Consider the following 15,873-nt stretch of genomic DNA (forward strand, 5'->3'; position numbering starts at 1 on the left):
TGCAAAATTACCATTTTAAAAAAATGCCCATCATATGAAAAGCAAAGGTAATGTTTTTTTTATTTTGATAATTACTCACGCCACTTTTACCTCTCATCTATTTATTATCCTTTCTGAACTGATCACAATCATCCAAGTGGGGACCTAGTTTTCCCTCCCTACAGTGGGACCTATCTCTGGTCGCGTTTCCACCACCGTACACGTGGCTCATGACCAATGGAGCATAATTTTGAGTGCTCCCGAGGTATAAGAGACAAAAGGGAAATCCTTCCTCGGAAGAAATAGGAAGGGTGTCAATGGGCCTTTCTCGGGCCTTGAATTTCAGAATTTGAATAGGCTTGGAGGAGGACTGGCCCGAGACAGTTCAAAATACGGTCTGAGACTACACTGGCCCGGCCCGTGATAGCCCTAAATAGGACGCATTTCTGATCTTTCTTCCGTTTTCTCACATTTCCGAATTTTCTCTCTATTTTTTTAACAGTACCGTAAAATGTTAAATATAGAAAGAAAAGATACAAAGAAGAAGGAAAGACGAAGCTTTGTTGGGCGGTCATTTGCTCTGTAGCGAAAACGAGGGTTTTTTTTTTTTTTTGTTCTCTCTCTGCAAAATTCCCAAATTTCATCGGTATGCGATTTCGATCCCTCTCCCAATCATTTCATTTCGTGATTCAGCCCCCTTTGTGGAATTCAAGGTAAAATTTCCCAAATTTTGAATTTTTTATTTTTATTTTTTCATTTTATGGTTTGAGAATTCCCAAAAAAACCTAGATCTCGGACGATTCTTCTGTGAAACCCCGATTTTGTAGATCGAATCGTAAGATCCGTTTGTTTCTATCTCCACCAGTTATTCTTACTGGATCTCGATTTGGAGAATATGAGAAGGGCCCGGTGCAGTTATTCGCTTGATTTTTCGAGTTCTTGGTGACGAATCGGACCAGCTGCTTTGAGAAGGGATATTTTAGGGTTTAAGAACTTTTCTATCACTGTACGATGGCATCTCCTGCTCCATTGGATGATCAGACTGATGAGGATTTTTTCGACAAGCTCGTCAACGATGACTTTGGAATTACAGAATCCCGCAGTGGTTTAACTGATGCGGTTGAATCTGATGAGGCGAATGCATTTGCGAATTTGAGTATCACCGATGCGGGGACAGTTACGGAAGATTTTGGTAACAGTGAGCTGAGCTCTGTGCCATCATTGGAGAAACAAGAAAAGGACATTCTGGTTTCGGAAGACAGTGTTCCACTTGTGCCTTCAACTTCAGCCGCTACCAATATGGTAACTGAAACAGGGGCAATGGCAGGTGTTCCATCCAATCAATCTGGAGGTACACGTGTTAAAGAGGTTCAATGGAGTGTGTTTAGTGGCAATTCGGCTCAGACCAGCGCTGGTGAATTTGGGTCCTATTCAGAATTCTTTAATGAGCTGGCAGATGGTGAAAATTTGGTAGATCCGTTCGCAAGTGCAGGGGATAATCCGAATGCTGATTCTGATGGTATTGCTAGTATTGTTGAGAACCCAGTGGCTGATTCGATAACATCTGATAGTCAGGCGTATGGAATGGTTGGCGAACAAACTGCAGATGGGCAAAATTTATATAGTAGTCAGTATTGGGAAAGTGTGTATCCAGGGTGGAGGTACGATCCATCTACTGGGGAATGGCATCAATTAGATGGTTATGATGCAGCAGCAAATGCCCAAGTGGGTTTTCAAGACAAGGCTCAGTCAGTGGGTGATGATGTCGTTTTGGATCAGAGATCTGAGGTTTCTTATTTGCAGCAAACTGCTCAGTCCGTTGTGGGAACCGTATCTGAGGGTTCTATGACAGGTAGTGTGTCTGATAACTGCAATCAGGTTTCACAAGGCAGCTCCGGTTATCCAGCACATATGGTGTTTGATCCTCAGTACCCTGGTTGGTACTATGACACGATTGCTCAAGAATGGCGCTTGTTGGAATCCTATACTCAAGTTTCTCATACAACCAGTACGGCTAATGACTATCAAACCAAAGGTGGGAATGCTTCTTCTGGTGGTTTTGTCTCTGGAAATGACTATAGTCTACACAATGGATATGGTCAATTTGAACACTACCAGCCGCAGGGCCAGGTTGGTCAAGGCCAAGTGGGCAATTGGGATGCTTCTGCTAATAAGTACACTCAGTCAAGTATGTGGCAATCTGAGCCAGTTGCTGATAGTGGGTCCTTGGCCCATTTCAGTGGAAACCAGCAAACAGGGAATCTTTCTGGTTCAATGGGTAATTTAAATAACTACACAGACCATCAAATGGGTTTCAAGACCAATGAAACTGTTCTGCAGCATGGGCAGGCAAATCATGGACATGAAAGAAATAACGGCATGATTTGGTCCCAAAGTTATGCTTCTGCAGATAATTCATGTCAGTTTAATCAGCCAAAGGTGGAACAGAACCAGCAGATGCATTTCTCCTCCCCTGATAACTATGAAACTCAGAAATCAGTTAATTATTCTCAGCAGCAGCCGTTTCAGACTGGAAATGGTTCTTACACACAGTTCTCTCATTCTCCTAACGAAACGAGATTTTCGGCAGGGCATCCTGCACATGCTTTGGTTACCTTTGGATTTGGTGGCAAACTCATAGTCATGAAAGGTAGCAATTCTTCATATGGAAGCCAGGTGAGGCTCTGAGCTTGTTTTGCTTTTGTGATTAAAGTGGATTTATTTACTCTTAGATGCTGCAACTTTGTTACTCCTACTGAAGACCATGTTTTATGTGTATTTTATGTGAAGGCTGTAGGAGGCTCCATATCAATTTTCAACTTGATGGAAGTTGTCATGAACAACACTCATTCTGCAGGCATTGGGAGTGGCACTTGTGATTACTTTCATGCTTTGTGCCAGCAATCCTTTCCCGGCCCACTAGTTGGTGGAAATACTGCAGCCATAAATAAATGGACTGATGATAGGATTGCAAACTGCCAATCTCCCAACATGGACTTCAGAAAGGGGGAGCTTTTGAGGTTGCTTCTTTCTTTGCTGAAAATATCTTGTCAACATTATGGAAAATTACGATCCCCATTCGGCGTGGACTCAGCATTACTGGTAAAGTAGATCAGTTTGTTTTTAAGCATGTCATCATAATTTTACTTTTCACTGTGGTCACTTTATTACTGCAACTAAATTAAGATTCAAAATGTTGGCTGTATCATTTCACATCAGGAATTGATCACAATGAATTCATTCAGCAATACAATACAAATGTTTGTGTCACGGCACATATAGATTGGATTATTTTATTTTATTTTTGCTAGATACAATATTGAAATGCACCTTTTGTATCATTTTGTATCATCAATACATCCTGACACAAACTCACAGTATTGCCAATATTGTTGATACATTCCTTCCAGTATAAATGGAATACAGTATCATACCAAGGTCAATGGTAGCAGAATATATCATATCTTGTATTGGAAATGTATCGCAATAAATTCTACAGTAATACAATTCATTCAAACAATATCATGAACTTAGTTTAAATATGCGTGCTGAGGCACAACATTTCTGTGCCACATATAATCTTGGACCCAAATTTCTCTTATTTTGTTTCATTCTCAGCTGATTCTGTTCTGCATTTCTTTCTACGTTTGGATTTTGAGAAATGCAGAGTACTCGTGGAAACTATGTGATGCCTGACAGAATAAATTTTCCCTGGCCATTGTAACTGTGTCCTATGAATGCTGCAAAAGGTTTATGGGTTTGGAGCGTATCTTGCTGAACTCTGCAATTTTTTTGGCAAATCTGCAATCATTTTAGATAAATTAATGCAAGCACGTAATAGTAAAATTTTGTTTAGCTTGCTTCATTCACAGAAGCAGGTTTATCCTGACAAATGTCAGGCTATTGGTTTTTCCTCTTTAGATAAATACCTGCACGAGACAAAACAGTGCAAGGTTTCAGTCTCAAATCCTGTGGCTGACTTATTGATGATTCTGGAGAGGACTCTCTGGTGCGGAATCTTCCTATCATCTGACATACAGTATGATGAACTTTCGAGAACAGCATGCACAATCGAACGCACGCACAAACACATGCACAAAGATATATATAGATAGATACATACATACATACATGTGTATATATGGTTTTGCTAACATCCCTACCTTCATGGGGATGTTAGCAACATCTCCTATCCTTGTCAAGGTCACATAGGGTGACCTATCATCAATCTGAACCATTCATTCATTCATACTAGGAGCAAGCCATGGTGTAAAAATCACGCCAATTAGATTATCGTAAGCATTTGATCAATAGCATGGAAAATGGACAGCCAAGATTGAGTAGAGAAACAAAATAGCTCTAATCATCATTTTGAAACATCTACTAGATAGATCCCACTTTGGATTGCTTATGAGTGGAATGTAGCACTTGGTTTGATGATTCTAACCATGTGATCTATGGCTCGTAAACAACATATGGTTGTAACTAATTGGCCGCATTCAAAGGGTAAGGATCATCCTATTGGTGATCTATGGCTCGTCAACAATAGATGGTCGTGTTTTCTGATTGGTTTTCTTGAGCTAGGTTAGGGCTGGGTCCGTGGGTGGGTTCGTATAGTTTTCTTTCTTCATTTTTCTCTGTCCCCCTCCCTCCCTCCCTCCCCTGCCATTTGTTGCTGTCCTTATTCTTTTGGCCTTTGACCCTAATAAATTTCATCTTAAAAAAAAAAAAAAGGATCATCCGATCAGCATGACACCATAGCCTTCTTCCATTCTGGTACTATGGATTGAATCGTTGTGCCACTTGGATGATCCTAAGCATCCAATCAATAGCATGGAAAATGGACAACCAAGATTTAGTAGAGAGACATAATAGCTCCAATCATCATCTTGAAACGTCTACTAGATAAATCCCACTTTGTATTGCTTATAATTCCAAAGTAGCCCTTTGGTTTGATGATTTTAACCAAGTGATCTATGGCTTATAAACAGTGGAAGGTTGTAACAAATTGGCCCCATTCAAAGGATTAGGATGATCCAGTCAGTGTGATTTTTGCGCCATGGCTTTCTCCCATTGATACTAAATGAACTGTCGGCGTCCCAGTGTCAATCAAAAGGATAGGGGACATTGCTAACGTCCCCATGAAGGTGGTGGGGACATTAACAAAACAATACGGGCACACACACATACACAGAGAAGGTCTCAAGTACAACTGGTTGAGTTTCCGCCACGTGGCAGATTGCTTCCAATTTATCATGTGCGTTTGACATCCAACCCATCTTCTAATAGATTGGCCCCACCATGAGGATCACCTTGCATAAAAATCAGCCTCATCATCTCATCAGCGAGCCACACCATTGAAAACAGTGCGTAGGAACTGATAAATAACAAAATACAAGTGTGGTCCACCTAATAGGTTAATTTGGTTTTCACTTAAGGTGATTCTCATGATGGGGACAGTGCTGCAAAAGCACAGAGTCAGTGGATTACTTGCTCATTCATTGACACTTTGTTAGGGAAGTCTGGTCCACCACTCTGTCCTCATTCAGCGTTTCTTGGGTGATGCCGAGCTTTATTGAGGGCCTTTTCCTTTCCTGGTCTATGTCAGTGGCGCAAGTAGGAAGGGCAGATATGGATGGAAGGCTGCTCTGCTTGCTGTTCTTTGGTCAATCTGGGGCGAAAGGAACAATCGTTGTTTCTGTAAATAGAAGTGGCTCGATATCTAGGATTATCAGTTGGGTGCCTGAGTGGCTGTGGGTGTTTTCTGCTTCTTTTCTTTTCTTTTCTTTCTTTTGTTCCATTGTTTCCATTTTGGCCGTTTGATCTTTAATAAGATGCATTATCTTTTTTTTCAAAAAAAAATGATGGGGACAATGCATTGGATGGGCAGATGTCGCACATACATGATAAGTTAGAAATTATTTATCAGGTGGATGGTAACTTATGATCCCACTGGTTGGACTTCAGACATTCTCATAAAACACAGACACTCTCAAGTACAACCAGTTGGACATCCAACCAGCTTAGAAATTGGCTATTAATTAATGGTTAATTAATGTCGATAAATACAAGAGAAAGAAAGAAAAGAGGTTTCTGCTCGGGTGGGCCCCATCGTAGTGTTTATGTGAAATCCACCTCAACCATCAGGTGAGTCACCCCATGTTAGGCCCAAGGCCAAAAACTCAGTCCCATCCGTGATTCAAGTAGACCACACGATTAGAAGCAATATACAGGGTAAAGTTCACCCTCCAAATTGTTTTCCTTGGTGTGGCCCACCTGTATCATGAATGGGCCTGATTTTAAGGTCCCATGCCTAAGTTTTAGTGTGTCATCTAATGGTTGGAGTGGATTGCATATAATCAATGCTCGAAATATCCGTATCGTGTTGCGTATCGCGCCCTTGGGATACGGATATGTATCGGTTATCACATGGGATCGGTGTTTTAAATAGCGTGTAGCGTATAGCGTAGCATTTGGCACTCTATAGCATGTAGCGTTAGCTACATGATACTTACTATTTTTTAATTAAAATAATAGAAAACTATGATAAAATTTACAAAATGCATAATTCGTACGAGATCTTGACAGTGAATCTGGATCATCAACCACATATTTCCATGCAAAATGTCTGTCTCTTTGCCTTCAGACATCTCTAAGTGTGACCTCTTTTCTTCTTTTTCTTTTCTTTTAAAATAAATAAATAAATTTCAAATATCACAAATTCACAATATGGACCATAATTTGGATGGTTTGGGTTGATCTAAGTGCTCTATCCATGATATGGACCACAATTTGGATGGTCTGGATTGATCTAATGTAGTACCACATGTGATGGGGATGAGTCACCACCATTTTAAAATAGGTGTTGAACTGGCATTAGAAGAAAAACTTAAAATAAAATAATTTTATAATAAATAAATAAATAAAAGAGATCTCAAGTAGCATACACTACCTATGCTACGGTACATGTAGCGTACGCTGCATGCTCTATAGCTAACGCTACAAAGGAGTTACTCTACCTACATATGCTACATAGCATTTTAGCTACACTACGCTATGAGCGCTATTGAACACTGCATGGCATATATCAGTTGTATTGCGTAATGTATTGTTGTTGTTGGAAACATGGGAAAACATTGGGAAATTGGTTGAATTTTTCAATGAAACTTCAGTGATTGTTAAAAAGACATTAATACACGTTTATAAATTAAAACATTACAAAAACAAGTACACATAATAGGTTTTCTTTGTATGGGGTCCTAATCTATACGTTGTATAACTGAATTGATGCAAGCATATTCAAAGTCTATTCATATAAATTATAAATGTAAGAAGGCGTGTGGAAACACAAGCAATGCAATCAAAAGGAAAAAAAAGAATCACTAGATCAGGTTGCATACATGTTTGATTTTATGTTTGTACGCAAAGATTGCAACAGATTTGTGAGAAGTTGGGAAATTTTGCTCTTTAAAAAAAAAAAAAAATTTCAAGTCGGCCCATCTCCTCTAAATCTCGAAATCGAAGCTCCCAATCCATGAAAATCATGAATTTGTAACAATTTGACACTGATTTAACATGTGGGATATATCTCGCTATTTGTGTGTTTCGTATCACACAGGTGGGATACAAGATATATTGTGGGGTATATCACCTGATATTATCGATACTTAAAACATTGCATATAATTATCATGGTGGGCCTTGTAAAAATCGAGGGTGAAGTATCTCCCAACTATTTCTATTGGTGTGGCCCAAATGATTCATAGGTTAGCCTGATTTTTGCGCTATGGGCCTAACATGAGATTACATGTCTGATGGTCGGAATGGATCTTACATACACATCAAGGATGTCACATCGGGTTGGACAACAAGCTATAGTCCACCCATATGATAACTTCCAAAGTATTAAGTGCATGTCACATCTAGCCCTTCCAACATGTTGGCCCTACCATGAGGGTTGCCTAGTGCAATGTTCAGTCCTATCTGCACATCAAGCAGGCCACACCATAGAAAACAACTTCCACACATTGGTAAATAGAGAAACATAAGTGTGATCCATTCAATGAGTGGTTGTTGAGGAACTTTCCAAAAGGTGATGCTCATGATGGGGCCAACATATTAGAGAGGTTGGATGTTGTATTCACATAGAAGGTTGGAAGCTATTTGCAGGTTGGAACTTAAGCTATAGTCCGGCACGTTGGACTCAAGACCTCGTTTAAATAAAAATAAAAATAAAAAACCCTATGCCGGCCTTTCATTTTTTAGGGCCCCACAACGGCGTGAATGTGTGATCCACTCTAACCACCAGATGTATGTTTCCATATAAGACTTAGAGCGAAAAAATCAGGCTGAGCCGTGATTCTGGTGGGCCACACCAAGGGAAAAAGTTGGGAGAGAGACGTCCACCCTTGATTTTTACAAGGCCCACCCGATGATTATATGCAATCCACTCCAACCATTAGATGACACACTAAAACTTAGGCCCATCTGTGATTCAGGTGGGCCACACCAAAGTGAAATAGTTTGGAGGGTGAGCATTGCCCTTTATACTGTTTCTAATCGTGTGGTCCAACCTAAATCATGGATGGGGCTGATTTTTTGGCCTTTGGCTTAAAATGGGGTGACTCACCTGATGGTCGGGATGGATTTCACATAAACACTACAGTGGGGCCTACCTGAGCTGGCAACCCCTTCTTCTTCTCTCCCTCATATTTTTTTACCATTAATTAATAACCAATTTCTAAACTGGTTGGGCGTCGAACTGGTTGGATATATGTATTACAGGAATTAAACTCACTAGTTGCTCCAGTATCATCATTTATAAACCATTGAAAATTCAACGCAATGAGAAGCTACATGCTCTCTCTCCATTTACTCTCATTTCCTCTAAAATTTCGGAACATTTCCTAGGATATCAACCATGCAGGTTAATGAGCAAATTAATTTTCAATTATTTAATCATTTCCAGATTTAGTTTTGAAATTAGGTTTGTAGAGTCTCTGTTTGTCGCATGAGACTTAAAGCTCCTTCATATCTTCTGCAGTTTCAATGAGAACCTGTACCCTCTCTAGAATAAGATCAAAACTGTGGAAGTGTGGTTAACTGGTTCATGATTTTGCACAGGGCATTCTTCTGTTTTCCTAGTTCCCCAAATTACCTAGTGCATGGACTGACTAGCCGTTATTTGTGAATTTATACTGGTTTGGTCCATGGAATCTGGTGACTGGTGAGAACCTCATAACTATGGATAACATGTTACTTTATAAACAAGCCTTTAATGGAGACTTAACTGTCAACATGTGGGATTTGCCAGTCTCACTCCCATCTCCATGTCCGGCAGAGGAACATGGGTCTTTGACTAAGTTGCATGTTAAGGCAGAATTTGTTTGGCACATCGTGCCTGTTCTTGATATCCTTTGATCTTGAGCTTATTGAGGATGTCTGTAACATTCTTAGGAGCATCCAATACTGGTATTAGTTACATGCTTAAGCTAAGCTGGATGTCAGTGACTGTTTTCTCTGAGACTCTGGTTCTAAAGCAAAACAATTAAAATTGGGTTTGCTAGTCATTTGGTGAGAGTCGTCAACTGTTGTTAGTTCAAATTGCTTACTTTATTTTATCTTTCAAAAAAAAAAAAAAAATTGCTTACTTTATTTTGCAACTCGAAGTGGTTGTCTCACTGTTTAGTCTATGCTATCACCTGAGTCTTTTTTGGGTGTTCCCTGTTTGTTCTTTCTGATAGGAAACTGATGGTCCTGAATCAGCTGTAGCTAAGCTTTTTGCCTCTGCTAAAAGAAATGGTGCTCAATTGAGCCAGTATGGTGCCTTCACTCATTGTATGCAGAATTTGCCTTCTGAAGGACAGAGTCGGGTTTGTCATGTCTTCATCACAAGCTTCTTTTGACTCCATAAGGATAATTTCAGATAGTAATGTACATGCTATTTGTTTCAGGCAATTGCTGTTGAGGTACAGAACCTTCTTGTTTCTGGTAGAAGGAAAGAGGCTCTCCAGTGTGCACAAGAAGGTCAACTGTGGGGCCCTGCCCTAGTTCTTGCAGCCCAACTTGGCGAGAAGGTCCTTGCCACTTTGTTTTATTTATTTTTGTGGGAATTCACTGCTTCCAATATATATTTGGACCAATCTTTGTCGTTATTCTCTGAATGTTACTCTTACATGTATACATGTGTCATGGAATGTTATTCCCGGATTATGCTAGAGACTAACATGGTTGCTTTTCTTGTTACTTCTATGCAGTTTTATGTTGATACTGTGAAGCAGATGGCACATCATCAGTTCATATCTGGGTCACCATTACGGACATTCTGCTTGCTGATTGCAGGGCAACCCGCAGATGTGTTCTCTGAAGATAGTTCAATGAATTCACGTGCATCTGAGGCTGTAAATATATCTCCACAGCCTGCACAGGTGATTTCTACTCAACTAATCTTTGGTGAAACATGCTGCTACTATCGCTGGTTATGTGGGTCTGATATTTCCCTTTCTGCATTGTCCGAGACCAAATGCTTGCATTCCTTCATGAGGATCGTCAATTTTCTACTCAATGTGCAATTGTTGCTTAAATGTACTGTTAGAAAACTTTTCACTATTGGAAGCAATGCGTCCCTCATGCCATTGTTAGACCTCAAGGGGAACACAGGTGTCTCATGCCAACCCTACCTTACAAGGATTCTGGAGCTGATAATATCAGCCTTTCTGGTCCTTGCTATCATGTTTCTGATGTCTGTAACTTAGTCTGCAGTTGATTTAGAATCTGGGATCATAAAACTTCTTTAATATTCTTGGCAATGTCTTTTCTTAAATGAACTCATCAATTAGTCTACAGTTGATTTAGAATCTGGGATCATAGAACTTCTTTAATATTCTTGGCAATGTGTTTTCTTAAATGAACTCATCAATTGTTCTTATGTGGAATATAGTTTCGTGCCAATGGTATGCTAGACGATTGGGAAGAGAATTTGGCCATCATAACCGCAAATAGAACAAAAGACGATGAGCTTGTAATGATTCATCTCGGAGATTGCCTATGGAAGGAGAGAGGCGAGGTATGTATTCATGTTGTTTCTGTAAGTTGACTATTTCTCTGAAGATGTTACTCCTAAATCATTGGTAGTAATCTTACACTAGAGTCATAATGCAGGTCGCCGCTGCACACAGCTGCTACTTGGTTGCAGAAACAAACTTTGAGTCTTATTCTGACAGCGCAAGGCTGTGTCTTATTGGTGCAGACCACATGAGGTGCCCTCGAACATTTGCTAGCCCTGACGCTATTCAGGTTACCTCCTCACCCCTTTTGAGTTTCATATCATCTATCCTTTCCAGGAATTTTCTTATCTATCCATGCTAGTGATAGGCTTCATTCATGTCATGGTTTTAATATCTATCATCAGTGAGGAATTATGATGTCTGCGAACTTGCTCCCATGTGGTTATAGTTTAATTATTACAAAGCTTTAGTTTATAGTTTCAATGCCAGTTTAAGTACCAAAAGGAAAGCTAAACTTAATCATTTGAGACACGAAAGCACCCACCCACCCACGTGCACACAAATGCCGGCTTGCCAAAGCAGAGACCGATTTCTGATTGAACTATGAACACGCAAGCCCGCCAAAACAGATTGATTTCCCAATGGACTCACATCGTAGTTATGCTTCCTTCATTGTGTTACATGTGTCGACTGATAAGAGTGCTCAGCTATTTATTCTAAGCTTCCTTTATAGGTTGCAATCTTTTTAATGACTGCAAATGCTGATTTATAAAACGCACAAACTCCCATAAGAAATATGGCAAGTAGTGGTACTTTTTTAACTATTGAGTTTTGCATGAGAGAGGTAGACGTAAATCGTGATTATTTATGATTTTATTGGCATACACATACAGACTTCCCTCTTTGGGTCTTCGACCAATATTTTTTGTTTTTGGTGTTGACTTGCAGTTACTTAATATGCCTGTTGAATTTCTGCCATCTTTTGTTTTTCATAATTATTCTGATTCTCAGTTACATATTAAGTTTGAGCAGGTAGCATTGCAAAGAATTGACACTTAATTGAGCTTTTTTTTTCCTTGACAGAGGACAGAATTATATGAATATTCCAAAGTTCTTGGAAATTCTCAGTTTATCCTACTACCATTCCAGCCATATAAGCTCATCTATGCCCACATGCTTGCTGAAGTTGGAAAAGTTTCAGATTCTTTGAGGTCAGTGATATTATTGTTTCTTCTCTCCTTGGTTTGTAAGCCGCCCTTTACACCTCCTCAGTTAGCATGGTCAATTCAGGTATTGTCAAGCAATATTAAAGACACTGAAAAATTCTGGCCGTGTGCCCGAAGTGGAAACATGGAAATCATTATTATCATCTCTTGAGGAGCGTATCCGTACCCACCAGCAGGTATACTCCAGACAGCCAATTCACACCTGCAAATGCCTCCATTTGGATTTACATCTCATATTGATCTCCTGTGAATGTTCCATTTACGACAGGGTGGATACAACACGAACTTAGCCCCTGCTAAACTTGTGGGCAAATTATTCACCTCTATTGATAGATCCATTCACCGCATGATTGGTGCCCCACCACAACCTGCATCATCAACATCACAGAGCAGTAACGAGCATGATAACTATTTGGTGGCCCCAAAGGTAGTGAATAGTCAATCAACAATGGCCATGTCATCGTTACTGCAATCAGCATCAATGGAACCCATAAGTACATGGGCAGGCGATGGTAATAGAATGTCAATTCACAATAGAAGTGTTTCCGAGCCGGATTTTGGTAGAAGCACAAAGCAGGTGGATGTTTCCTTCCGACAAACAAACCCTTTTATCTATTCATTGCTAGCAGCTTCATTCAACTGCAGATTCAATTTTTAGTCTATGAAATCTTTAGTTATTGGATGATGCTTACTCTTTCATTTGTTGTTGTTCTCTCACCTTCATCCTCCTTGAGAACTACCTACAACTGGTAATAGGGTAACTTAACCTACAAGGGTATGACCCATTTTTACAAGCATTTTTCCCTTGAAAAATATCCAATATTTGCAAGGGTAAAAGTGGAAACAAAATTTAGCAAGGCATAAAAAAATGGACCGTGCCTTATGACCAGTTGGAGGTGATTAGTTCTCCATCCACCTCACGCATGAATTTAATGTTTGTAAGCATTATACTTGGAACTTATTGTCTTTACTGGTGACATATTGGATTGGGTGGATCCATCAAAGGAAGCAAGCACAACTGATGCACAAGGCCAGGCATCAATAGCAGGTGGGCCATCTCGCTTTGGCCGCTTTGGATCACAGATCCTCCAGAAGACCATGGGGTGGGTCGCAGGATCCCGTTCAGACCGCCAGGTAATGTCCTGTACATGTCATCTTTGGATTTCTTCCATATTTCCACCCTATCGATCAAATTTGGTAATTTTTGTACTGCTGTTAAAGGCAAAATTGGGTGAAAAGAATAAGTTCTATTATGATGAAAAGCTAAAGAGATGGGTAGAGGAAGGTGCCGAACCCCCAGCTGAAGAAGCAGCATTGCCACCGCCGCCCACTATTGCATCTTTCCAAAATGGTATGCTGGATTACAACCAAAACAATGCATTCAAAAGCCAGAATTTGCCTGTAACTTTTGCTGCTAATGGAGTCCCAGAAGTTAAAAGTCCAGATTCCGTGGAATATAGTTCAGGGATTCCACCAATCCCGCCCAGTACAAACCAATTCTCTGCCCGTGGCCGGATGGGTGTTCGATCAAGGTGATGTGTTTTTGGACCCAGGCTCTCTCTCATAATTAAAAATATCCTTAGTTGGGTGAAATTGCATTTTTTTAACCCTTTGGCTGGATTTTTTCCAGATATGTTGATACTTTCAACAAGGGTGGTGATACACCAGCAAACCTATTCCAGACGCCTTCTATTCCAGCTGCCAAACCGGTGGCTGCTGCCAATTTTTTTGTTCCTGCCCCGGCAGCCTCGGTCAATCCAATGGTGGCTGCAACAAGAGAGAACACTCAGGAAGCTGTTGCTAATGAACACCCTTCTACGTCAGTGGTGAAAGAGTCATCATTTCCGTCACTGTCGTCGTCTTCATTGTCCATGCAACATTCTCCAAGCATGGACAACATTGCCCCCTATGGAAACAAGGGAATGGGGGGATCTCAAAATCTCAATCCCCCACTTTCTTCCCGCACACGGGCAGCATCATGGAGCGGAAGCTATGATGACCCGATCAATGCTAAAACTAATGAAATAAGATCTCTAGGGGAGGTCTTGGGCATGCCACCTTCATCCTTCATGCCTAGCGACCCTTCATCAATGCACTTAATCAGTGGACCTCCACCAATGAATGGTGGCAGTTATGGTGATCTCCACGAAGTTGAGCTTTGAGGCACCCAGGTAAAATGTTAATCATCGTGGCCATTCTGGTTATTGTGACAAATGCCTTTGTTCAGCATTGCCTTCCCCACTTGCCTACACCGAAAAGGTTGTATTGAGCAATGAGTTGGGGTATCATACTCGAAAGCTGATGTGAATTTGGCTGTTTGGTGGGAGGTGTTGCTCCAGAACGGTTGCCTGTATTTTCCCCTCAAGGGATTGAATGCGTGGGTGCCCCACTCTCTGCTGCTCAAGAGCTTGTGTCCTTTTACAAACCCAACAGAACATGTGACCGTCATTGTACAGTTCATTTGTTGATTTATTGAAGACAGGACAGGAATTACCATGTATTGTTTTGAGGTGGCCCTTGAAGAAAATTGAGAGAAGGTGGCATTGAAAAGGAAAGAAAGCTTCTTTTGCTTCTTCATGGGAGGTATATTGCTGTAATCGAAATAAGATGCTTCTGTTTGCTAGCAGAGTCTTTCAATTCCCATAGGAAGAACACAGGTGTTAAAGATCCAAGGAGTTTCGGTGTTTGTTCTCAATGCAGTTGTATCCCAATTCAGCAAACTTTACAAACTGGAAATGGATCCAGATTGTGGTTTTATGGAGCGATTGGAGTGATGCTAGTGGGACAGGTTTGAGCAATCTTTCCCGCTTAATTTTCTTTTGCCAGTGACTGAGAGATCTGTTGCAGATGGATTAAGCATCCATTCTCACATGTTTTTGTATGAATGTTGGGGCTTGTAAGATGGTTATTTCATACCATTATCATGTCATGTTGTCCTCTGCTGGAATGAAGTTCGTTTTCCTTTTTGTAATTTTGACCAGACAAGTTTTTATCTGGGAGACGGCCTCATATTTGGGCCCACAACCTAAAATGAGCCAATGAAAATGGCAGAAAACATTACGGTGGTTTTAAGCTCCTCCATTCTGTGGTGGGGCTTAATAATACTTTTTGAAGCTGTGTGGTGCACTTGAGTTTTGGATCTTCATTATATTAGGGGTCAGTAATTAAAATGAGCTAGAAAAACTAGTGGTTGTAATGGATTTCTCAAAAACACCTTGGAGGACCACAGATTGTCCTGGTTTCAATAATAGGTGTTCAATACCACTCTTACAAGTTGTATGACCCATCTGAGTGTTACATTAACTTCATATTTAGGCCCATCCCCCAAATGATATGAATAAAATGGTTGATAGAGTGGATTTCTCTAAAACATTACAGGATCGTATTTCTCAACATGGCACATCCATTCATCAGGCTCAAGCGTACGCTCACTACTCACAGTGACCCCAGTATTAGTTGCTTTTTATAAGTTGAATAAATAAATGAATAAATGACTTACGAAAATAAGCTACTTTGCGTTGCAAGTTATTTAAGGTTAACAACCAAACTAACTTAAAGTTGAAAAAGTAACTAACTTAAAAAGTTACTTTCCATTCTCACATTTCATAAAGTATCGGACCTGTGTGGGTATGGGCTAAAATGACTTGACCTCATTTCATTCCA

At 40.3% G+C, this 15,873-nt stretch overlaps 1 protein-coding gene across 2 annotated transcripts; it reads left to right on the forward strand.

Moving 5' to 3' along the window:
- Window positions 1–427: 427 nt before the first annotated feature.
- On the forward strand, window positions 428–15,181 carry LOC131233943 (protein transport protein SEC16A homolog). Of its 2 annotated transcripts, XM_058230827.1 has the most exons (14): window positions 428–692; window positions 845–2,655; window positions 2,770–3,081; window positions 9,722–9,850; window positions 9,932–10,054; window positions 10,235–10,405; window positions 10,918–11,043; window positions 11,139–11,273; window positions 12,068–12,195; window positions 12,275–12,386; window positions 12,479–12,787; window positions 13,216–13,344; window positions 13,432–13,742; window positions 13,841–15,181. In XM_058230827.1, exons 2-14 carry the CDS (start codon window positions 991–993, stop codon window positions 14,370–14,372), a joined length of 4,182 nt encoding a protein of 1,393 aa, XP_058086810.1. In that variant the 5' UTR covers window positions 428–692; window positions 845–990; the 3' UTR covers window positions 14,373–15,181. The 2 variants fall into 2 exon arrangements, with proteins under 2 accessions (XP_058086810.1, XP_058086809.1); XM_058230826.1 differs by having other exon boundaries at window positions 428–2,655.
- Window positions 15,182–15,873: the final 692 nt, after the last annotated feature.

The sequence above is a fragment of the Magnolia sinica genome, chromosome 18, assembly GCF_029962835.1.
Source record: "Magnolia sinica isolate HGM2019 chromosome 18, MsV1, whole genome shotgun sequence".
Taxonomy (NCBI): domain Eukaryota; kingdom Viridiplantae; phylum Streptophyta; class Magnoliopsida; order Magnoliales; family Magnoliaceae; genus Magnolia; species Magnolia sinica.

Excerpts from the sequence above, each read along its gene's own strand:
- LOC131233943 (XM_058230826.1), top strand. The coding sequence starts at position 991 with ATGGCATCTCCTGCTCCATTGGATGATCAGACTGATGAGGATTTTTTC. Across the intron at positions 3,082-9,721 it reads GCGTGGACTCAGCATTACTG|GAAACTGATGGTCCTGAATC; the intron begins GTAAAGTAGATC and ends TCTTTCTGATAG. Across the intron at positions 11,274-12,067 it reads CTAGCCCTGACGCTATTCAG|AGGACAGAATTATATGAATA; the intron begins GTTACCTCCTCA and ends TTTCCTTGACAG.